Raw genomic sequence first — 21,462 nt, 5'->3', positions numbered from 1 at the left:
GCTGTAATAGCTCCTTCTATGGGGTTTTCTTCTCTCAAAGGTCGAGTGATCCAGTTCCATTCTGTCATCCATTGCAAAACTCTAGGCACTAATTTACTAGTCTCTACTTTAGCAGGTGACATCAATAATGCTTCTTGTAAATTCTTCGAATTAATCAAGTACCAGTCCAAGGTTTCTTTTTCCATAGGCAATCTAATAGTAGCAGGTTCTCTACCATCCACTTCAAGAATTCTGAGACGCCCCTTTTTGATTAATGCAGCCAATTGTTCAATTTTTGAAGATATTGTTTTCTTGTGCTGCAGTGGTGGTGATAACCATTCCAACACCCCTATCTCCCCCATTTTATTTTGCAACTGAGAGAGAGCACCAAGCAAGTGGCAAGGGCTATTCCAGATAGTAAGGTCAGTGGGGTGGTCGAGTTGTCGACGAGACACATACCCTTGCTGTACACAGTTACTAATTTGCTGCAAAGCAAGATGATGCTCCTTTGTCAGGTGTACAGGAGTAGTAGGGTCCACGCCTTTTAACAAAGGCCGTAGGGCTTCTAATAAATGATTTGGTATTCCCACAATAGGCTTCAGCCACTGTAAGTCTGCCAGCAACTTCTGTGCATCATGTGGAGTTTTAATGTCCAATTGTAATTCCAATTTTTGTGGTATTACTATTTGATCCGTCAGAGTCCATCCCAAATATTTCCAGGGCCTAGTAGTCTGAATTTTCTCTGCAGCAATAACAAGTGAATATGCAGCAAGAGTATTTTTAATGGTGTTAATCTGTAAAGAGGAGAATGGCTGTTGCTGTGCAAACAAAATATCGTCCATGTAATGATATATTACAGTTGCTGGCCATTTGCGACGTAGTGGCTGTAATGCAGCATCAACATAAAGCTGACATAAAGTGGGGGAGTTGCGCATGCCCTGCGGAAGAGATGTCCATTCAAATCTTTTATCTGGTTCTCCACGATTTATTGCTGGTAAAGTAAAAGCAAATCTCTTCATGTCATCAGGATGCAGGCCAATAGTGAAAAAACAATCCTTTAGGTCAATAATTAAAAGTGGCCAGTGTTCTGGAATCATAGCTGGATTTGGAAGGCCAGGCTGTAAAGCCCCCATTGGTTCCATTTGGTCATTTACAGCCCTCAAATCATGTATCAAACGATATTTCCCTGATTTCTTTTTGATTACAAAAATAGGTGTATTCCAAGGGCTTGTGGATAGTCGTAGGTGCCCTCTTGTATATTGTTCCTGTACCAATTCATGGGCATGCATAAGACTCTCCCCTTTTAATGGCCATTGCTTAACCATCACCAGTGTATCCGTTTTCCAGGTGAGTGGAATGGGGAAAGTCCAAGCAATGGCAATTACCCCAAAGGGTGCTGATTAGTTAACACCACTCCTAATTGTGTTAAAATGTCCCTTCCAATTAAGCAGGAAACTGTAGGAGGCAGTTGAACAATTGAAAACACAGCAGATATTTGTTGATTCTCAATGCACACAGACAAAGGCGGCGATCTGCTTGCCAATGTAAATCCTCCTACTCATGTGAGCATGTTTGATGATGGGAATAGGGGCCAATGTTGTGGCCACGCTTCTGGAGAAATGATGCTGGTATCTGCTCCTGTATCCAATAATCCATAAAGGGTTATGCTTTGATGCCCATAAGTAATTTCAACCTTTTGCTTTGGTCTATTTTGTAAATCCACGATTAAAAGTGTAACACCAATAGAGCCAAAACCTTTTTCATCCCGTGTTTGCCCAGTAAATGATTGTATTCCTGATGTCATTTGTGACAGTGGTACTAATTGTGCAATGCGTTGTCCCTTTGTAATTTTAATCGGAGGATAAAGGGTGTAAGCCATAATTTGTATTTCCCCTGTAAAGTCCGCATCGATAACACCAGGCAAAACAAATAATCCCAACATAGTTATAGAGGAACGTCCCAGCAATAATGCTCCACATGTTTGTCCATTTAATATAAGAGGACCCTTTACTCCAGTGGGTATCCTCTCAGGCCGGTTTGTCATTAGTGTGACGTCTACTGCTGCTGATAAGTCCAAACCGAGGCTCCCGGTTGTTGCGGGTTGCAGACAGGAGGTGGCAGCAATGTCACGGCAGCTGCTGGTGTTCCCGATGTCACGGCAGCAACTTGTGTCTGGGCGCGGCCCCCAAGATGCGCGCTCCGCGAATGGTTTCCCGACCGGCCCCTACAAGCCGTAGTGTTGTGGGAGCTGGATCGGCAGTGTTGACACCATATGCCAGTCGCTCAGCACGTTTGGCGTGTATGTCCTTCGTTGCCGCATCGGTAACACTTGAGGAATGGTTTTGAACCTCCTTGCGTGAATGCCAGTGAGCCACTTCGGAGAGGGGCAAGAGCAGCTAACACCTGATTCTGAGTAGACTCTGCTTGCTTTTGCAACCCCAATCCTAATTCCTTTAAGGCTTCTGCTATAAATACCTGTGAAGCTGTTGGCATTAAAGCCATTCGCTCTAATGCTTCCTCAATAGTCCAATTTGCCCCTAAAGTAGCTAATACTCTCTGGGTTGCTGGATTGCTATTTTGCAGGGTACACTGCTTCAATAGCGCCCCCTTCATGTAGTCTGTGACACCAGCACGATCTATAGCAGTAGCTGCTCTATCAATAAAATTTCCAAATGATTCTTCCCTTCCTTGCTTAATACCCATATAAGCCGGTAACCCTCCTTGCTCTTTAACCATGTCTATTGCAGCACGCACTAACCTCATAGACTCTCTAAGTTTATCTGCTCCCAATATCATCTGTGCTTCTGTACGCAAATATGCCCCTAAGCCCATCAGCCCCTCTACTGTCACTCCATGTAATGGGTCTCCCTGGGCTCATTGTACAGCAACCGACTCATTCACCAAAGCTTGCCAATGGGCGTTAAACAATAACTGCTGATGCTGAGTGAATATCAACCGAACTATTCCTCTTAAATCATTAGGACATAAAACCTGAGTATTAAAAAGATAATCTAACATTTGCCTAACAGGTTCACTTTTTACTGCAAACTGACTAACCGTAGAACGTAGCTGAGTTAACAGCTTCCAATCTAAGGGAGTATATTCTGCTATATTATGCGTAAGGTTCCCCTGTGCATCATACTGTGGTGTGTATGTGACTGGACATGCAAGACTAGAAGCTATTTCCACCGCTTCACCATCCCCCATTTGCATTACTTCTTTCGCCAAAGCAGCCCAAGCTTCCCTCCTCTGTTTAGCCATCTCCCCCCATGGATCACGGTGTGCCCCTGAGATGGGATCTGAGTCTTTAAGGGTGCTATGCTGCTGGCGCTTCGGTGCAGACACCGAGTTTTAGCGCGGGGGGGGCAGTGAAGCAGGGGGTGGCTCGTGCGGGAGAAGCAACCACCCCCGCTGGAGCCGACAGTGAAACCGGAGCCGGCTCAAGCGGAGCCAGCTCACGCGGGGCTGAAGCTGTAACCGGAGCCGGCTCGCGCGGGGGAATCGTCCCCCCTGCTGAAGCCGTAACCGGAGCCGGCTCACTCGGGGGAAGCAGCGGAGGCAAAGCTGGCAGCGGAGGCGAAGCTGGCTTGCTCCCACCCCCACCATCCGACCCGCCTGAAGCTGGTGGCGGAGGCAAAGCTGGTTTGCTCTTACCCCCACCATCTGACTCGCCCTCCCCCTCTGACAGGAAAGGTGCAGACGGTTCCACTGCGCCTATAGGAAAATCCTCCACACCACTTTGCTGGGGACCCTTAGGCATTAGTATCTTAGTTACAGAAGGTGCCAGGGGATCATCCTCACGACCATACCCTATATTCCTCTTATGAGCTTCCGTCGCCCTTTCTGCTGCCTTTGTCTCAGAGACCTGCTGAAGTAACGTGTTATACACCACCCGCCATAACTTCCCGAATTTCTTTGCTGACTTATCATCATCTAGCACTGTATCCCACAGTATTTCCCCAAACTTCTTCCACTCTGCTAGCTCATGAACTGTATGAGGGTTAGAAAAGATACCCTTAGCATGGCCATAGGCTAATAACCCTGGTAACTCCTTTTTTAAATCTATCCCTTTTATCCCTCGCTGCTCTAAATAGGCGGTGAATAAATCATATGCCGCTTGCCTATCCATACCTATTAATCAGCGTGCGCTGTTGCAGCTCTCCAGGCTCCGGCGGACATGTATTGGCTTGAGTCACCGTTGCGAACCCCAAGGGTGCTTCAAATTCCGGCACCAGCCCGGCTGCAAGGACCCAAACCCAACTTCCTCGACCGTGGCGTAATCCCCTTTTTCTTTTAATCCGAGAAAAAGGGGCAGAGATTCGGTTATGCCCGCATTCTCCACCATTTGTCGACGGAAGGGAACCAGGACATCAGTTTGATCATCACAGGCTCAATTTTATTGATCAGTACGGCGGGTTAAATACAGTTAATAATGAGCTTCATACATATTGCAAAAGTTGAGCTCAGGATTGGTCAGTTACATATCAGCACCTACGCCTACTTCTGCATTCCTATGGTTCTACTTTTGATACTTTCTACATATTCTTAGGATATATTCAGGACTAATCTCTACTCCCTATCCTCATGTTGCAGCAAGGTCACTGCTGACCTTTCCTTTCAGCTTGCTGACTGCTGACTTTTCTCCTTCAGCTTAACCAGCGGCATTATGTCAGTATGGCCTTTCTCAGCTAACCAATTATGAATAAATCTCTCCACAGGATTTCGTTTAATTGACTCGTGTGCTAGCTCAGGGACAAACTGAGAGGGTGGTAACCACTTTCCTGATTGTCTGTCTGAACCTACTATCATTGGCAAGTCCATTTTCTCAAAAGAAGAGTCTCTTTTGGAGACAACTGAATCCTTTTGTTGAATTACCAATTTTTGCAAATTGTCGACTGAAGATTTTAAATCTTCTTTCATAGAAATATTATTCATAATAACATCTCCTTCCTTATCCTTTTCTTTTCACTTACAGCATATTTAGTTTCTAAGTTATGTTATCAACAGTTTCTTCACTCTGAGTACAACTGTCCTTTGGTCCTGCAGGACCAAAGGACAGTTGTACTCAGAGTGTAATCTCTGAGCTAATCTCCCTGAAGAAGTTTTTTTACTCCGATTACGACTGTCCTTTGATCTGCAGGCTAACCCCACTGAAGAGGCAGCAGCTTCCTCATTCCTGCTCTGAGCTTGAGGAGCAATCGGTGTCATGCTCGATTCTGAGCTGAGGGTTTGTTTGCTCTGTGAGGGAATATCTAAGGTGGTAGAAAACAGTTGCTGAACTGAAGTTCCTGGAAATGCGTGAGGCTGTTCTGACTCAGAGGCAAGGGCTGCACAAGCTGCAGCAGCAGCTTTCCTCTCTGCCTTTAAGGCTTGTAACACCTCAAAGATAATTTCCCACACAGTAGCATATTTAGACGCCTCTCTTGTCTCACTCCCGCCAGATGCAACTCTGTCTCACAACATCCACCCCACAACTTCCCATGTCGAAATCTCTAAAGCAACCTGTGCACCTGCTATGAGATTATGGTCCCAAGCCCAGTGCAATAGTCCCTTCAAATTGCAAGCATCATACTTTAGTTCTCTCTTTGAGAGGATATGCTGGAGGAGTTTCTGAACACCTTCCCTTTCATGTTCAGACCCCATCTCCTCCCCGGCCGCTCACCTTCATCAGGGTGAGATTCAAGTCATCTACGACTGGAGCTCCAGTAACCTTTTCCTCTCCCCGGGGCAGTGAGGATACTTTCGACGGCTTCTCCACTCCTCAAGGGTTGGCTCTGATCCTCTGCACAGCAGCCAAATTGCCGACCTCGAGTCCCTTTAGTGCTACAGCATTGGGCCTGCCCATGTTCTCCACCAGAAATGCAGGTTGCAGAGGTTCAGGGACATCACACCATAACCAATATGATCCAGTGAAGCCAAATTCATTATTGCTAAAATGACTCTATTTTTAATAAATCTCTACTGTCCACACGTCTCTAGCTAATACACAGCTGGTTAATCCTAGCTGTTCATGCGCCTAAATTAGAATGCTGATTGGTCACCTCATTTTTCACACATCTTGCTGTGGTCATCTGCCCCACCCATGGTTCACTTTTTTCTTACTTTCCCAAACTTGCTGACAAACTTGCTGAGTCCTGATGACTCTTCTCTTTTTATCTTTTTCAAGAATATACAGACCCCATTTCTGAATATGTCCATTATTCATTGTTGTGAACGTGTCCATTGTCCATTAGCACAAGCAGGCTGGATTGTGCATGGACTGAATATGGCCACTGTCGAGCAAGAACTCCTCAATCTGCAAAAAACTCTCAACATATGAGGGTCAGGCGTAGGGGAAGGGAAAGGAGTAGAGAGAGAGAAGGTTTTAAATCAATGCAGAAAATGCAGAAGGATTGTCCTAGCTTGACTATATGATGCTTTTATCCCCAATCGACTCATTCTGTTTATGTTGAATAATGAGTTTTGCACCTTTAAGAGTGTTCCAGAGAGTGAAAGAGAAAAGAGAAGAAGCGCGCAGCTTGTTTTCAGACATTGTACTCCACTCCCCCACATTCCTGCTCCTGGACTGTGTTGTCTGCGGACAGACAGTGGGACCGAGCTCTTCTTTTGCTTTTTAATTAGTGTTAGCTAGGGGAGGCAAAGAAGTTCCCTAGACTGTCTTTTTTCCTTTACTTTAGACCTCTTGAAACGTGCTCTGGACTGAACACCCAGGAGAGCACCAGCAGCTGCAGCTGTGGCCCACTGGGCCGGGCCTGGCCTGCGACAATTCCAGCACCAGAGCGACTGATCAGAGACTGAGTGAGTTGCAACCTGGGGACGGGGTTTTCTCAGTTTGTCATCTCTTTTAGAGTAGCAAAGAGTCTCATTGTTTGATATTGTTTTAGCTTTATTGTTTAATAAACAGGTTTTTTTCCACCTTTCTCCAATGAAGTATTTTTTCCTCCCAGACCAGTGAGAAGGAGGGGCCGATTGGATCTGCTTTTCCCACCGGAGTTCCTTTAGAAGATTCTTCCCCAAATTTGGTCTAAACCTGGACAAATATATCTATTGGCGCCCAACGTGCAGCTAGAAAAAGTGGGAAAAAGCTCTATTAATTGTGTGTTTGTTGTTGTTGTTAAAGCAGTTAGTAGCCATGTTGCTTGAATCCATAATGTCTCTGGGCGTGAACGCCTTCGTGTGGCTCTGGGCTCCAGACCTTTTTAAGGTTTCAATACCTTTGTAGTCACTAAGATTATTGTCCATAACATGTAATTTTTACAGTAGAGAAGTACAGATTAAAATACCTGTTGTGCTAGCCTAAGTGATAATGATTTATAAAGTGTTTACAAAGATACTGGCGTCTGTTTATGATATGTATGGTTTATAGTTTCTTCATCCTACCCTGCATCCCAATTCCAGTAGTACGTTTTAAGAATTTATTAGTAATTACACTCAGTCTGTTAGAAGAGAAGCTGAGAATAAGGCTTTCCAGCCTTTCCTTCCCTTCTTCTCCTTTGGATCTGTTATGTCACTTTTTGAGAATGTTCAGATTCCCCTGAATGTTAAAGAGATCATCTTTCTGGTATTTAATCTGGTAAGCTTCCTCTATACGGTCTGCAGCTTCTCTAGAATGAGGGCTGAGATATCCAGAGGAGCTGGTGAGACCCCTAACCCAGAAGCAGATGCAAGCGTGAAAAATCCTGAGTGGTGTAGAAAATAAGAAAATATAGGCCAAACCCTGAAAGAATGTTCTGATCCTGCAGACTGAGATGTTCCACGAGAATAAATTCAGAATCCAGCTGAGTTGGGGAAATACCTAAAACAGAAGTGCCATGATGATTCTAAGGAGAAAAGGCTCATTGCAATAAGCTGGGACCTGGCCTATGCTTATCGCACTCTGTTAGATAGTGTAGGGCAAGAGACAGAGGCAGGGTGGCAGGGAGATAAATCAGCAGCTACCCCAGTCACTCAAGCTGTAGCAAACAGCCCAGGCTCGAAGCCAGCAGCCAGACCAGACAGTGAGCCTAAGCCAGCATCTAAACCAGTGGCTGTTGCTACCAGTACTAGAAGTGAGAAATGGATGGAAAAAACTAATCGACCAGTAGATGATGATGATGGTGATGGTGATACAAGAGGAAGAACCTCGATGCCTCCTGACATAAAATCAGGAATCCAAGCAGCAGGTGCAAGATCAGACGCAAATATTGAGTCCTTTTCCCTGAAAGACCTTCGTATCTTACAGAAAGATTACACCCGACGACCCGATGAATCCATAATTAGTTGGCTGGTCCGTCTCTGGGATGCTGCAGGCAAGGCTACAATTCTGGACGGCACTGAAGCCAGGCATTTGGGATCCCTGTCACAGGATCCTGTCATAGACCAATAAATGATGAAGGGGGCTAATCGTCACAGCCTCTGGGCACGGGTCTTGGACAGTGTTGCACAAAGATGCCTGTGTGCAAATGATCTTTATATGCAACAAACTCAATAGAAAACCATAGAGCAAAAGATCCAACGCCTGAGAAAAATAGCAGTAGCAGAGATTGTCTTCTCAGATAACATAACAACTAAGAACCCAGACAGTAACATGCACGCCTGTGATGTGGTGAAAATTTGTGCGACTTAAGCCATATGAATATGCTTCTGCCTTAACCATAATAAAGAGAGATGAGAAAGAAGAGACTGTGCTAGATATAGCAAAGAAGGTCCGAGCATATGCAGATGCTGTGCACAGCCCAACACATGCCAGAATTGCAACAGTAGAAACACATCTGCAAAAATTAGAAGGTAAGATAGAAGAGAATCATAAGAAGCTCAGAGAAGAGATTAAAGAAAACCTTCTCCAAATCTCAGCAGTACAGATCAGAAGTTCTGGTGTCCAAAGCAGACGTCTCCTAGACAGTGAGAGACAATATACCCCATGAAATAAGCTGTAGTTCTACCTGCATGATTGTAGAAAAAACATAGAGAAGTGAGATAGAAAACCTACTGCAGTTCTAGCATGATGAGTGCGTGAATTGAAAGCAGCCACCAGAAGAAAAGCAGTACCAGTTGCCCATAGCCAAACTGCCAGGTATGATGATGATGACATGTCCGATGCCCTTAAAAGAACATCCAAGGCATATGCTCAGAGAAAGAAAGATAACCAGGCTTAGAGGGGCCCTGCCTCTAGCCAGGTAGAGGCCAGGGAAAATTGTGTTTTCTAGTCTGAGTAGATTCGTTAGCCTAGCACATCAGAACCACAAGAGTACAAAGCTTTAGTTGATACTAGTGTGCAATGAACATTAATTCCGTCGAGACATGTCAAGACAAAGTCTGTCTCCATTGTCAGTGTGACAAAAAGGTCACAGAATTTCACTTTAGTAGAAGCTGATGTGAGCCTGACTGAGAATGAATGAAAGAAACATCCTATCGTGACTGGCCCAGAGGTCCCATGTATTTTGAGCATAGACTATCTTCAAAGTGAGTATTTCAAAGACCCAAAGAGACTCAAATCAACATTTAGAATAGCTGCTGTAAAGACAAAAAGTATCAAGCAGTTGAATAGCTTGCCTAGACTGTCAGAAAACCCATCTGCAGTAAAACTCCTGAAAGCAGAAGAGCAACGAGTGCCAATTGGCACCTCAACAGTGCACCGCCGACAGTACCGAACAAATCGAGATGCTGTGATCCCCATCCACAAAATGATCTGTGAGCTAGAAAGCCAAGAAGTAGTCAGCAAGACCCACTCACCCTTCAACAGTCCCATTTAACCTGTGCATAAATCTGAAAGAAAATGAAGATTGACAGTGGACTATCGTGCATTGAATGAAGTGACTCCACCGCTGAGCGCTGCTGTGCCGGACATGCTGGAACTCCAGTACGAGCTGGAGTCCAAGGCAGCAAGGTTGTACACCACTATAGACATTGCCAATGCATTTTTCTCCAATCCTCTGGCAGCAGAATGCAGGCCTCAGTTTGCTTTCACCTGGAGAGGCGTGCAGTACAACTGGAACCGACTGCCCCAAGACTAAAAGCACAGCCCCACCATCTGCCATAAACTGATCCACGCTGCACTGGAAAAGAGTGAAGCTCCAGAACATCTGCAATATATTGATGACATCATTGTATAAGAAAAAACAGCAGCAGAAGTGTTCGAGAAAAAAAAGAAAATCCTCCAGATTCTTCTGAAAGCTGAAAAGACCTGCTCAAGAAATCCAGTTTCTGAGAGTGAAGTAGCAAGACAGCATCAGATTCCCACCGATGTCATCAACAAAATCACAGCAATGTCTCCACCATCCAGCAAAAAAACCCCACAAGCTTTCCTAAGCACCGTAAGTTTTTAGAAGATGCACATTCCCAAATACAGTCAGATTGTGAGCCCTCTCTACCTTGTCACTCATAAGAAAAACACTTTCCACTGAGGCCCTGAGCAGCAACAAGTCTTTGCACAGATCAAGCAAGAAATTGCTCATGCAGTAGCCATTAGCCCAGTCAAGACAAGACCAGCAGTGAAGAATGTGCTCTACTCTGCAGCCAAGAACCATGGCTTGTCCTAAAGCCTTTAGCAGAAAGTGCCTGAAGAGACTCAAAGCTAACCACTAAGATTTTAAAGTCGAAGCTACAGAGAGTCTGAAGCCAACTATACTCCAACAAAGAAAGAAATCTTAGCTGCCTATGAAAGAGTCCAGGCTGTCTTAGAGGTAATAGGCACTGAAGCACAACTCCTCCTGGCACCCCGACTACCAATATTGAAGTAGACATTCAAAGCAAAAGTTCCTTCTATGCACCATGCCACCAATGCTACATAGAGCAAATAAATTGCTGTTATCACACAGCGCGCCCATATTAGAAAACTGAATCGCCCTAAGATTCTAAAAATAATTACAAACTAGCCAGAAAGTGAAAACTTTAGTCTCACTGATAAAGAAAAACAAAAAGTGACACGAGCTGAAGAAGCTCCACCATACAACCAACTGCCATCTGAAGATACATGATATGCTGTCTTTACTAATAGTTCTTGCCCCATTGTAAGAATGAACCGGAAGTGGAAAGCAGCCGTATAGAGCCCCACATGACAGGTGGCAGAAGCAGATCAAAGAAAGAAAAAGCAGATCAAGCCAACTTGCTGAACTCAAAGCTGTTCAACTGGCCCTAGACATTGCGGAAAAAGAGAAATGACCAAAGATCTACCTTTATACTGATTCATAGATAGTAGCCAATGCTCTGCAGAAATAGCTAAAGAAGTAAAAAAAAGCTAACTAGCAGCGTAAAAGAAAACCAATTTGAGCTCCTGAAGAGTAGAAAAACATTGCCACCAAAGTAAAGTAACTGCCTGTAAAAGTCTGCCATATAGATGCTCATGTTCCCTAAAGTAAAGTTAATGAAGAGCACCAAAACAATAAGCAAGTAGACCAAGCTACAAAACTAGAAGTGTCAAAAGTAAACTTAGATTAGCAACATAAAAGAAAGTTATTCCTAGCTCGATAAGCCCATGATGCCTCGAGCCATCAAAGCAAAGATGCCGCCTATAAATAAGCACGAAACCAAGTTAATTTAACCATAGACAGTATTTCTCAAGTTATCCATAACTGTGAAACGTGCGCTGCCATCAAGCAAGCCAGGCAAGTGAAGCTGCTCTAGTATAGTAAGCAGTAGTCCAAGTAAAAGTATGAAAAAGCCTGGCAGATTGACTCCATCACACTGCCCCAGACACGCCAGGGCAAGCGCTACATGCTGACCATAGTAGAAGCCACCACTAGATAGTTAAAAACCCACCCTGTGTCTCATGCTACAGCCCAGAACACCATCCTGAGCCTTAAAAAGCAAGTTCTGTAAAGACATAGTACCCCTGAGAAAATTAAGTCAGACAACAAAACTCATTTCACAAACAGCCTTTTCAACACCTAGGCTAAAGAGCATAGCATTGAGTAGGTGTACCATATCCTCTACCATGCACCAGCTGCAAGCAAAGTAGAGAAGTACAACAGATTGTTAAAAACCACATTGAAAGCATTAAGTAGAAGATATTTCAAAAACTAAGAGCAGAATCTAGCAAAAACCACCTGGTTAGTTGGCACCCGAAACTCTACTAACCGAGTGGGCCCTGCCCAATCTAAACCTTTGCAGAGAGTAGATAGAAACAAAGTCCCAGTAGTACGTCAGGAGTTTGTTAGAGAAGACAATTTAGATTAATCCTGCCTTGAATACAGACAAACCCATTCATAAAGTTGCTTTTGCTCAAAAACCAAGTTACGCATAGTAGATAATGCAAAAAGATAGAAGAACAAGATGTGTATCTCAAAGAGATCTGATTGTTAGATAAAACCTGTATCAATATCACTGTTTACTAAATGTTATTACCATTGTCGGTGTATAGATGTATAATAGATGTATCATATATGTCCTTGTAGAGTTAGAATTTATATTAGTTTCAGTAATAAGAAAACGATATAAAGAAAAAGAGTAAAATGTTTTAAGTTGACTGTATGATGCTTTTACCCCCAATCGTCTCATTCTGTTTATATTGAATAATAAGTTTTGTACCTTTAAGAGTGTTCCAGAGAGTGAAAGAGAAAAGAGAAGAAGCGCACAGCTTGTTTTCAGACATTGTACTCCACTCCCCCACATTCCTGCTCCTGGACTGTTGTTGTCTGTGGACAGACAGCAGGACAGAGCTCTTCTTTTGCTTTTTAATTAGTGTTAGCTAGGGGAGGCAAAGAAGTTCCCTAGACTGTCTTTTTTCCTTTACTTTAGACCTCTTGAAACGTGCTCTGGACTGAACACCCAGGAGAGCACCAGCAGCTGCAGCTGTGGCCCACTGGGCCGGGCCTGGCCTGCGACAATTCCAGCACCAGAGCGACTGATCAGAGACTGAGTGAGTTGCAACCTGGGGACGGGGTTTTCTCAGTTTGTCATCTCTTTTAGAGTAGCAAAGAGTCTCATTGCTTGATATTGTTTTAGTTTTATTGTTTTATTGTTTAATAAACAGGTTTTTTTCCACCTTTCTCAAAATAAATATTTTTTCCTCCCAGACCAGTTAAAGAAAACCACCGATTAAATCTGCTTTTTCCCACCAGAGCTCCTTTAAAAAGTTCTTCCCCAAATTTGCTCTAAACCTAAACAGTTACATTTAAAGGGAGGTTGAAACCAAAAGTAGATAACATTTTACTGACCAATGAGTGACCCTAAGGGATGGGTACTGGAGGATGGACATTTACGACAGCGTACAAGACAAGGCTTGGGTCTTGGAAGGCCTCTGGCTGATCACTCGACATCCTGGACCGAAGCTTCTACATGGAGAGGATGGGATGCTGAGTGATTGAAGAGAGCCAGGGTGGGGGTTTGGGGATGATCTCAGCCAGGGAGAGGGATTACACAGGTAAAGGGAGGGGGGTACAATCTGGAATAAACCATTTGGGAAAAATACAGGGATAAAAACCGAAACTACTTCAAGTTATTACAAAGTAAAAAAACACACTACAACAATATAAGTAACTCAGAAAACAGTGTAAAATAATTGATTTCCCACATTCAGGGACTTTCTTATCAGAAAGACAAGTTAACAGAAACAAAAAACAGAGCATGGAAAAAAAAGACTTTATGGACCCTCGTTGTCAGGGAGTGAAAATAGAATAAGATAGAACCACAAAAAAAAAAATTAAATATATTACTTTAAAGTACAAGATGGCCTGAAGACAAGTCTATTAGAATATGGTAGCAAGGTCTGGCAGGGTGTTCTCCTCACCTGAACAGGACCCCACGGGCCTGGAATCCATAAAGTTGGAATCCATAAAGTTAGAGGGTTTTTAAGAAATGGTTAAAAAAGTATAGGCCTCAGACTAAAGTTTTGTTAGCATTGCAAATACAGTAGAAAAGTTTCCCAAGCAGTAGAGCATACGTGACAAATAACAATAGGCCTCTGTAGAATTGGCTTAAGGATGGCAACAAGGTTATTTAATGTATATCTTTAGAAGGTTAGCATGAAGAGAGCTCTGTTCTTTGTCTCTTATGAACCAGTCTTTGTTTTAACTACCATTATGTGTGTTTTATAAAATTGGATAGAATGCTGGTCAATATGTGTTGTTCTATGTATGATTGGATGAAATCTAGGCTGAGATGGTTTTATGCTATGCTGTAATACTCCACCTCCTTGGCATTCCCTGAGGATCAGAGAGCTGTTAACATCCTGTCTCCACTGTCAAAAAATGTCTTGAGACTGATGTGCCTAAAATAATAAAAGAAGTTCTTCACTGGTCTGGTTTGTCCAGTGTTGTCCATATCTGGATGTAACTGCCACAGCAAGTGGGTTCCTTTTTTAAAACGTGGGTTCCTGACACAACTGGACATATATACCCTTCCCCCGCAGGGGCTCCCCTATTCTCCTCTGGAAAATCACTCACCAGAAAGGAGCAGCACTTTCCAGAGGCGCAGAGCGTTCCGTGAGACTTCTTGTGGGGTCAGTTCCAAAGTCTCTCTGGAGAGCGATACAGCCAAAGCCCTTCCAGTGGATGCTCAGTGGATGCCTTAAAGTCTTTCCAAGGTTCTGAGATTCTGAGAAGCTTCTCGGGGCTGCAGAATCAGTCAGTCGCACATTGGGCGCCAAAACATTGGAATAAGATCCCAATATTACCAGATGGAATGTGTGTGGCCCTGTCTGGCCCTTGCTGCTGGACCAAAGGCAGCAGCTGTGGTGTTTCACCTCAGAGATACCTTTGGCTGGCTGGATGTTGCAGATAGGCACTTGGGACAAGTCCAGGCAAGCAGGAACTCAATATTACCTCTGGTGCAAGTTGAAGAGGAAAAGGAGATGGATTCTGACCTAGGGTTTAATCCAGAGTTTTATTCCATGGTCACAGATCTCTGAATCTCTTAACAGCTACAACAGAATGCCGACTGCATGGTCTCAGTGTCCTTTTAAGCTCCGGGAGAAGGGGGAGGGAAGGGATAGGTGCGCCACCAACCAGGTGGGAAGGGGGGAGTCTCAGGGGACAATGACACTTAGACAGGCCAATGACCCCAGGACTAAGAAGCATCTTTTGAACTTCTGCCAATCACATGACGCCCTTGCTGGAAGGTTAAGTTTGAGGTACAGCACTTAGAGGGAGGCAAGGGGAGGGGAAGGGAGAAGATATTGCCACACCTGGGAAAGGATCTGGGATGGCTAAAACAGGAAATTGCAACACACTGCAACACAAGTCAAAAGTTAAAACAAAGTGACGTGTAAATTCAAAGTTATGTTTGAATTCGGAAAAAATCATATAAATACGCATGTAGCTCTAAAATACGGAAAACATAGTTTAAGTTAAGTGTATGCAAATAGCCAAGCATCCCAGCATGGGATTTTAAACGGTAATGAACTTTTATAAAAAGTGTAAATACTGAGCCATGTTTCTCACATGTAATGAGGGCAATGCACTCCCTGCAGGCAGCATCGGTGGCAAGATGGATTGCAGAGACTTTTCCTTTGCAGCCCCAGCCCAGCGTTGGCACTGGGGATGAAGAGGCACTGAGGTGACCCTGAGAGGAAGTGCAAGGCACAGGGCGCAGCTGAGGAAGGACAGCGCTGTGCTGGGCTCAGAGGTGAAGCTGGCACTGCCCAGCGTGGAGAAGGTCCTTTGTGCAGCCCCTGTTACAGGGCAGCTTGGGCCTTGCTGCAGACATACGGCCGCTCATGGGAGCAGTTCCCACTCCTGAATCTCCTGTCAACCAGGTACACACACTCGGAATTGTGAAAAACAGGAACCCTGCAGGGAGGAGCAGAGGCAGCGCTGGCTGCCAGGGGAAGCCCTTGTGCCCCTGTGCCCCCAGGCCCTGCCCGGCTCCCCGGCACTCACCGGGAGCTGTAGCTGCTGCCGTCCCCCCAGTGCAGGCGCTCGCCCCGTCTGCGCAGCCCGAGCCAGAAATCGCCGTTCCCGCGGAGGCGGAAGAGCAAATCCTGCCCAGGAGAGAGGAGTGGGAGCTGCCCCGGCCCCTCGGGGGGACACGTGCCCGGGGCTGCCCCCGCACGCCGGGGCTCCTTCCCTGCAAGGCCCCGGCCCAGGGCTGCAGCCCCGGCCCTGCGAGCACCGAGCCCGGCCCAGGAGCGCCCCCAGGCTGCCCTCAGCCACCCCACAGCGCCCGCAGCCCCTCACTCACCATGGCCTCCTCATCCTGGGCAATGGCCAGGGAGGCATTGAGCTCGGAGCACCGTTCCTGACCCTGCTCCCACGTGCTGTATTCCGGTGAGAAATAGTAGCAGACCCCATTGTAGCCAACCCAGCCATGGAGACAGCCCAGAACACACTGTGGAGTCGCAGGTGTGACTGGAACCTGGGGTGCTGTAGGGGGAAGAAGAGAAGCTCTGAGGATTCCCCTGTGCAGGGAGCAGGGAGCCCGCTCTGCCCCGAGGGGCTGGGCCCAGGCTGCTGATCCTCCCTTACCTGCCAGCACAGCCAAGGCCGCCCCCAAAGCCAGCACCAGCACCAGGAGCAGCAGAATCAGCACCGCCGTGCCCCAGGGATGGCACCTGAACCGTTCACCTGGAGCAGGAAAGAGCTGCTGGCTGCCAGAAGCAGAGCCGGCCCTGCAATCTGCTCAGCCCATGGCCAGGCAGCAGAGCAGGGAGCCCTGAGGCAGTGTGGGCCTCCCTCAGCTGGCATCCAGAGAGCCAAGAGCCTGGCCACAGGCAGGGACACAGCTGTGGGCACAGGCAGGGACACAGCTGTGGGCACAGGCTGCAGCAGGAGAACTGCACAGCCTTGGGGGCAGCTGGGGCTCTTGCTTCCAGCCACGGATGGGGCCCAGCAGAGCACGAGGCCTCTTCCAGACATCGGGAAACAGCCACACACCTGCCAGCCCTGGCCTTGGGAGGGGACATGGGCTCCTGACTAGAGGCCACAGGGGTGGCCCGTACTCACCCAGGAATCTTCTGAGGATCCTTTTGTGTTCATCGTTGGTTGCTGCTGTGCCCTGGGGAGCCAGGGGCTCCCTCACACTCCCATTCCTGGTGCAGAATCCATTCTCCACATCTGCACTCACTGCACGCTCACAAGTGGTAACTTTCTGCTTAAGACAAGTGGCTTCCGGCACGGCAGGCAGGTGTGGAACCCTGGATGCTGGTTCCTTGTGGAACTTCTTCCAAACTCCATGAATGGAGCAGACTTCACTCTCCTCCAGCTCGCAGCCAGAATCGCTCGGCGTGGACAGACAACTACCTTGCTCTCGAGGCATCAGGAGTGCTGCTGGCAGATCCTTTGAGAGCTCAGCCTCGGGAACAGCTTTGCAGCCGCGCTGATGGCACCCTGAAAGGGACACGGTGAGAGGTCGCTGCTGGTGCCGGCCGTGCGGGGGCTCAGGAGGGCGGTGGCAGCTGTGGCTGCGCTGTCGCCGCCGCCCAGAGGTGCGGCAGCAGGTGCGGAGACAAGCGCAGCCTCCGGGAGCTCTGCGGTGGCCGCAGCCGCGGCCCCTGTGGCTCTGCAGCCGCTGCAGCCCAGCTCCGTGCCGGGCCGGGCGCTGAGAGCGCCTGCGAGCTGCCGGCTGCTGCTGGCCCGGGGCAGCTGCGGCTCGGAGTCCGCCTGCCGAGGGGCGAGAAGCAGCAGCCCCGGGCTGCTCACCGTTGTGCCCCGCATGATTCTCTGCCCCGGCGTCTCGGAGCCCGGGCACACCGAGCGCCGGCACGGCCGCTGCGGCTCCTGCCTGGGCACAGGGAGCGGCTCCCGGCACAGAGCGCAGCGCCGAGAAGCCTCGGCCCCGGGGCAGGCTGCATGCACCGCTTTGTGCCCGCACCCGGCGCCTGCAGCGCTTTGGGCTCTGAGGCACTGGGTTCAAGTTCATGCCGTGCCAGCCCCGAGCCGGGCACGGACACCTCCCGCCCGAGCAGCGGCCCCGAGCCCGGTGCCGCACGGGCGGGAACGGTGCCGGGCACGGAGCAGCCGCCTCCGTCCTAGCGAGAGCAGCCGCGATGAGCCATCGCTGCCGCGGCACCGGCTCCATCCCGGCCATCCGGGCAAGGAGGAGATCGCGGGCAGCCGCTCCCTCGGCTGCGATCCCAGCGCAGGGGGCACACGGGGGAAGCCGGCACCAGGAACTCGGCAGAATCCCCGCGGCCCTCACCGCGGCCCCAGCTCCACCCGCAGCGAGCCCCGAGCTGGGGCAGCACCGACCGCGGTCCCACCTGGGCTGGAGCCGCCGCCTCGCTGGGCCCCGGTACGGTCGCTGCTCGGAAGTCCGTCACGAGTTCGCGCCCGCCGCCGCGGCTCCGGTCCCGGCCCGGTCACACCCACCGGGTCGACACTGCCGGAGTCAGGTTCCGCTGTGGAGGAAGTAGTGGTGGTATATGTTTAAGGGCACCAAAAAAGGATGACTCAAGAGATGCATGGGAACAATTTAGCCGATTTAGGAGCTGGTTTTGCCCAACCAGCGTTGAAAGCAGCGAGGGTCCTGCCTTTTCCCGCGGTGCGCTGATGGGCGTGCCGAGCCGAGCCCCGGCCGGTGGCGATGGCCGGGCCGTGCAGCGCAGGGGGAGAGCGGAGGGGCGCGGCCCGCGGCGGGGGAGACCGGCAGGAGCCGCTTCCCCGGGGGCTGAGGTTCTTCTGCAGGTCCTCCGGCGTGCGTGCCTTTGCCTTAGCGCGGGGTTTTCGCACAGGATTCCCAGCGGCCGTCACCTCCGACCGTGCCTTTGCAGCCCAGGCAGATAAAAGTGTATTCTAATTCTCTACGATATCTACCTGCTTTAATTTTGCACGGGAGGTATTTCAAAAAGGGATGCAAAAGTTTTAGCTACTCAAAGCTGTACAGCTTCTGAGACAGTAAAGAAGAAATTAAGTCCCAAACAAGAGAGATAAAGAAATGCCTTAATCTTAACGCTAAAATTCCCTGATAAACCTATGGAAAAAATACTTTTTCCTCTATAATGCTTAAGAGTATGGAGAGATAGCGTTCTAATAAATATCAAACAAAAGACTCCACAGCAGAGTACACAAGTAGTGAAGTAACTGTAATCCTAGAAAAAGTTTAAACAAAGAAAGAGAGAAGAGTAATACAGTTCTGTGCCTCTAAGAAAAAAAAAAATCACTGTTCCCAGAGATAAAAATTAATTCCAAACAGAGATATTAAAAACCTTTAGTGTTAAACAACTCATCTTTAAAACAATACCCCATAAGTTAACAAAGCCCATAAGAAAGCTGTAAAAAAGCTTGTAAAAAGCTTTTATATTGGTTCCATCATGTGAATTCACTCATTTTTTATAACAGACACTGTTCATAACATATACCTACCTTATTTTTAACTGGCTTTTCATCAACTTTGACATATCTATGTGCGACTATCTACAAGACATGGTGTCACTTTGGGCTCTCTCTGTTTTGCTCTCCAGCTGCAGATGCATCTCTTTGAACAGGCTGTCTGCAGCCGTTCCCTGCACTGCCTGCTCAGCCTTTAGTCCCTTCTCTTGTTCCAGCAGGGTTGCTGTGCCCTGACCCAGGGCTGTCTCATGGTTTTCCTGTGTTTTCAGAGTTCCAGGATGAGATCTCTGGGCTCTGTCAAAAGCCTCATCTGTGCTGAGGTCCTGTGGTCTTTACTGACCTTTTTGTCGGGAAAAGCTTCACAATCACAAGCTGCTATTCGTAAAAAAATTAAGAACTACAAAAAACGTAGTTTTTCTTTCTAGTGGAAGTATCAATAACAATAACAACAGAGACTTCTCTTCCTAAGGAAACTGAAAAAAGCCCTATTTTAAAAGTAGTAAACTAAATAAAATTTTAAGTTTTGTTTCTTTACATTAACAGTAAAAAGTCATAAAGGAAAATAAGTGTTCTAATAGTTTTATACTAACTCTTATTATTCTCTCTTTTAATTACTGCTAATAAAGTTTTCTTTATATCCTTTTAAAGTCTTAAACTTTCTTTACCTTTCTCCGAATCCTACCTCACCAAAAAAGGTAAATAGCTTCATAATTAACCAACACCAAACCCAGCACAATCATTTAGCACATTAACTAAAAAAAAAAAAAAAAAAAATCTCATAACCACAACACCGGCACCACGTCCGATTTCGTGATTTTAGCACCGAAAGGAACTTCCACGGAACTGGAAAATGCCCGCCTGCCCCATGGTGCCTGCCACCGCTCCATGTTTGTCCCTCGTTCTCTCGCTTTAATTTGCGCCACTTTTTCCCTCCTTCTGTCCCTGCCGGCTCCAGCAAAGCCATTTCCCCCACTGGCACCAGCTGCCTCCTGTCCCTCGCTCCCATTTTGCCCACTCTGAACTCCTGGAGCCGCCTGCCCGCGGAGCCGCAGCCGCCGTGGGGCCGGGCAATGGTGCAGGGAATGCTGGCAGGGATTCTTGGGCTGGGCTGGGCCAGGCCAGGTGCCCGGGGCCAGCAAAAGCGCTCTGAGCCTCGCCTGCTCACCGCCACCCGCCCCGCGCCGCGCCCCTTTTGTTGCGCTGGCAGAGAGGGGGGTGCCGCTGCGGGCCCGGTGCCCCCAGCGCCTGGGCGTGGCCCCGCTCCCGCCACCCAGAGCAACGCCGCTGCTCTGCCCAGCCCACAGACACTTCCGACCCTCGCTGCCCCCTGAAGACTGCACTTCAAGCCGCTCCTGCCGCTACGCGCGTTCGTGAGAGCGACACTGCCGGCCGAGGGGCGAGAAGCAGCAGCCCCGGGCTGCTCACCATTGTGCCCCGCATGATTCCCTGCCCCGGCGCCTCGGAGCCCGGGCACACCGAGCGCCGGCACGGCCGCCGCGGCTCCTGCCTGGGCACACGGAGCGGCTCCCGGCACAGAGCGCAGCGCCGAGAAGCCTCGGCCCCTGAGCAGCCAGGATGCGCCGCTTTGTGCCCGCACCCGGCGCCTGCAGCGCTTTGGGCTCTGAGGCACTGGGTTCAAGTTCATGCCGTGCCAGCCCCGAGCCGGGCACGGACACCTCCCGCCCGAGCAGCGGCCCCGAGCCCGGTGCCGCACGGGCGGGAACGGTGCCGGGCACGGAGCAGCCGCCTCCGTCCTAGCGAGAGCAGCCGCGATGAGCCATCGCTGCCGCGGCACCGGCTCCATCCCGGCCATCCGGGCAAGGAGGAGAGCGCGGGCAGCCGCTCCCTCGGCTGCGATCCCAGCGCAGGGGGCACACGGGGGATGCCGGAATCAGGAACTCGGCAGAACCCCCCGGCCCTCACCGCGGCCCCTCCACCCGCAGCGAGCCCCGAGCTGGGGCGGCACCGACCGCGGTCCCACCTGGGCTGGAGCCGCCTCCGAGCTCCGGATGCCGCCTCGCCGGGCTCCGGGCGCTGCCGCCACTGCTCCCATCCCGGCCAGACACAACGAGCACGGCCGGTGCCGCCTCAGATTTGAGCCGATTTGACCAATCATATGCGGAACGCGGCCAATTATGGCGCGGCCCTTTTGCTCCCCGTCCCCGCCCCGGCCCCTCTCCCCAGCGCTCCCCGCTGCATTTTCCAGGATCGGTTCCTTCTCCTTTCTGGCGCCTCCCGTCGCTCCCGACCCGGATTTGGGGACCTGAACCCTTTGGCTCGGCTGAGCGCATTGGAAAATCCG

The 21,462-nt window shown here is 48.8% G+C and overlaps 1 protein-coding gene across 1 annotated transcript; it reads left to right on the top strand.

The window, feature by feature from the left end:
- The first annotated feature begins 20,598 nt into the window (after positions 1–20,598).
- LOC131561392 (bcl-2-binding component 3, isoforms 3/4-like) lies at positions 20,599–21,258 on the top strand. The gene has a single exon (XM_058810676.1). The coding sequence runs from the start codon at positions 20,599–20,601 to the stop codon at positions 21,256–21,258; it is 660 nt and encodes a 219-aa protein (XP_058666659.1).
- Positions 21,259–21,462: the final 204 nt, after the last annotated feature.

The sequence above is a fragment of the Ammospiza caudacuta genome, chromosome 9 (assembly GCF_027887145.1).
Source record: "Ammospiza caudacuta isolate bAmmCau1 chromosome 9, bAmmCau1.pri, whole genome shotgun sequence".
NCBI classification, from domain to species: Eukaryota; Metazoa; Chordata; class Aves; order Passeriformes; family Passerellidae; genus Ammospiza; species Ammospiza caudacuta.
This window is presented reverse-complemented; position numbering and strand designations above follow the sequence as displayed.

What these genes read in the sequence shown, in the direction of transcription:
- LOC131561392 (XM_058810676.1), top strand. Translation starts at nt 20,599, where the DNA reads ATGATTCCCTGCCCCGGCGCCTCGGAGCCCGGGCACACCGAGCGCCGG.